Below are 2083 nucleotides of genomic sequence, written 5' to 3' on the forward strand. Positions count from 1 at the left end.
AAAGCGCTGCGCAAACTGTTGGCGCTATATAAATCCTGTATAATAATAATAATAATAATTATTGACTTAATTTGTTACTATTGCTACTATTATATGAGTTTGATTTTAATTTACCGTTTAGCATGCATTTGATATAAAACACTTGTGTGTCCCTTCTTTAGGCAAATAGAAATAGAAAAAATACAAGTGGGAGTTATTTATAGACAACTTAAACTGATGTTGAAAGTCTTAGGAGGTCAAATCCCTTTGGATTACTTCTCCAAGAATGCTTATAAATACATCAGGATGTCTATGCAGCACTGCACATATCCTGCAAACACAGATATTCTAAAGATCTAAACCCACAGCATGAAGGTTTCATTTTAATAACATGGTATGTTATCATCTATAGAGTAAATGATTCATTAATATTGATTTTTTTTTTGGGAACCTACATAAGCTTTAAGATGGAAAATGTAACTGAATTTAGCCCGTCTTTTGTGTTTCTAGGACTCTTAGAAATGGAGAGATTCCGATTTATATATGCAATTGCAGCTTTTAGCTTCTATTTGATTGCTATGTTTCTAGGTTGTCTGATTGTGTATGTGATATGGATAGAGGTTAGTCTTCATGAGCCCATGTATATCTTCATATGTACCTTGATCATTAATGGTGTATTTGGAAATACAGTCGTTTTTCCTCAATTTATAATTGGCTTGTTGACTGGATCCTCAACCATATACTTTTATGAATGTCTAGTACAAGTATTCTGTGTGCAAACATTTCCTACTGTGGAGATTTTCACTTTTACGGCCATGGCCTATGACCGATACCTGGCTGTAGGCTACCCACTGAGATATGCCACCCTAATGACGAATGGAAAAGCTCTGCAATGCATAGCGTTTATCTGGATTTCATCATTCATACTTGTAGGTATTCTGGTGACCATGACGGCCAACCTGAAATTCTGTGGGGTCAATATTAATAATATTTTCTGCGAGAACATGTCCCTTGTCAGGCTGGCTTGTGGGAACTCAGCCATGGTTATTAATATATTTGGACTTGTGGAAACACTCCTCTTTGTTTTTGGAGCAATTTCCATTATCATATATTGCTACACGAGGACGTTGTTGATCTGCCTGAAGGTCTCCAAAGCATCTTGCCTGAAAGCCATCCATACATTGTCCACACACATAATCACTTGTTCCATTTTCTTGACAGCCGTCTTCTTTGTTATTTTAAGATATCGCTTGAATGGCGGGACAATTTCTATCGCTGTTCATGTTTTCCTTTCTATCACTGGACTTCTCACGTCAGCTATTGTGAACCCCATTGTCTATGGTATAAGGACTGAAGCGCTAAAATTAAAAATAATCCGAAATGTACAAGTATTGATATTCTGGAAAGGTGTTTCTTAACATTGCAATGTCAGACATTTAGCGCTACATTTAAGTAGTACAATTATACTAGAACTAAAGAACCAGAGCAAGATGGGATTAAGGGCAGCTGCTGAGGCTGACCATAGACATACACCCATCAAATATTTAATGTCTATGGTCAGCCTCAGGAACTGATCTTCCAATCCCATCTTGCCGTTTCTTTATACTAATCTGGATGATGGTACTCTACAGTACTAGTTTTCACTATTTAATTTCTCTATGTGAAGCAATATTTAAAAAATCTACATACTAGAATTAAAGGATTTATGTTTTCCTTTTGGATGCAGTGTTGGAGAGTTATAACTAGGGTTGTCCCGATACCACTTTTTTTTAAGACCGAGTACAAGTACCGATACTTTTTTTCCAGTACTCGCCGATACCAATTACCGATACTTTTTTTAATGTCATGTGTCAGTATTTTTATTTTATTTTACAATTTAAATATTTCACAATTTTTTTGTTGTTTTTTTACAATGCTTTCTTGGGGGGGGGGGGGGGGTGGATGTGTCAGTGTGTTTTTTATTTTAATACTAGCTGAATACCCGGCATTGCCCGGTCTTCCTATCTTAACCTTTTGGGGAGGAAAATCATAGTAATATAAATATACCCATCTTTTATATTAGGGTGTAGGTAAGGGTTAATTTAACTGTCATATATTTTTATTT

General features: G+C 35.6%; 1 protein-coding gene across 1 annotated transcript; it reads left to right on the forward strand.

Annotated features, from left to right (window-relative positions):
- Window positions 1-506: 506 nt before the first annotated feature.
- On the forward strand, window positions 507-1403 carry LOC120928468 (olfactory receptor 52Z1-like). Its single transcript, XM_040339564.1, has one exon. The coding sequence runs from the start codon at window positions 558-560 to the stop codon at window positions 1395-1397; it is 840 nt and encodes a 279-aa protein (XP_040195498.1). The 5' UTR covers window positions 507-557; the 3' UTR covers window positions 1398-1403.
- Window positions 1404-2083: the final 680 nt, after the last annotated feature.

Source organism: Rana temporaria, chromosome 2 (assembly GCF_905171775.1).
Source record: "Rana temporaria chromosome 2, aRanTem1.1, whole genome shotgun sequence".
Lineage (NCBI taxonomy): Eukaryota > Metazoa > Chordata > Amphibia > Anura > Ranidae > Rana > Rana temporaria.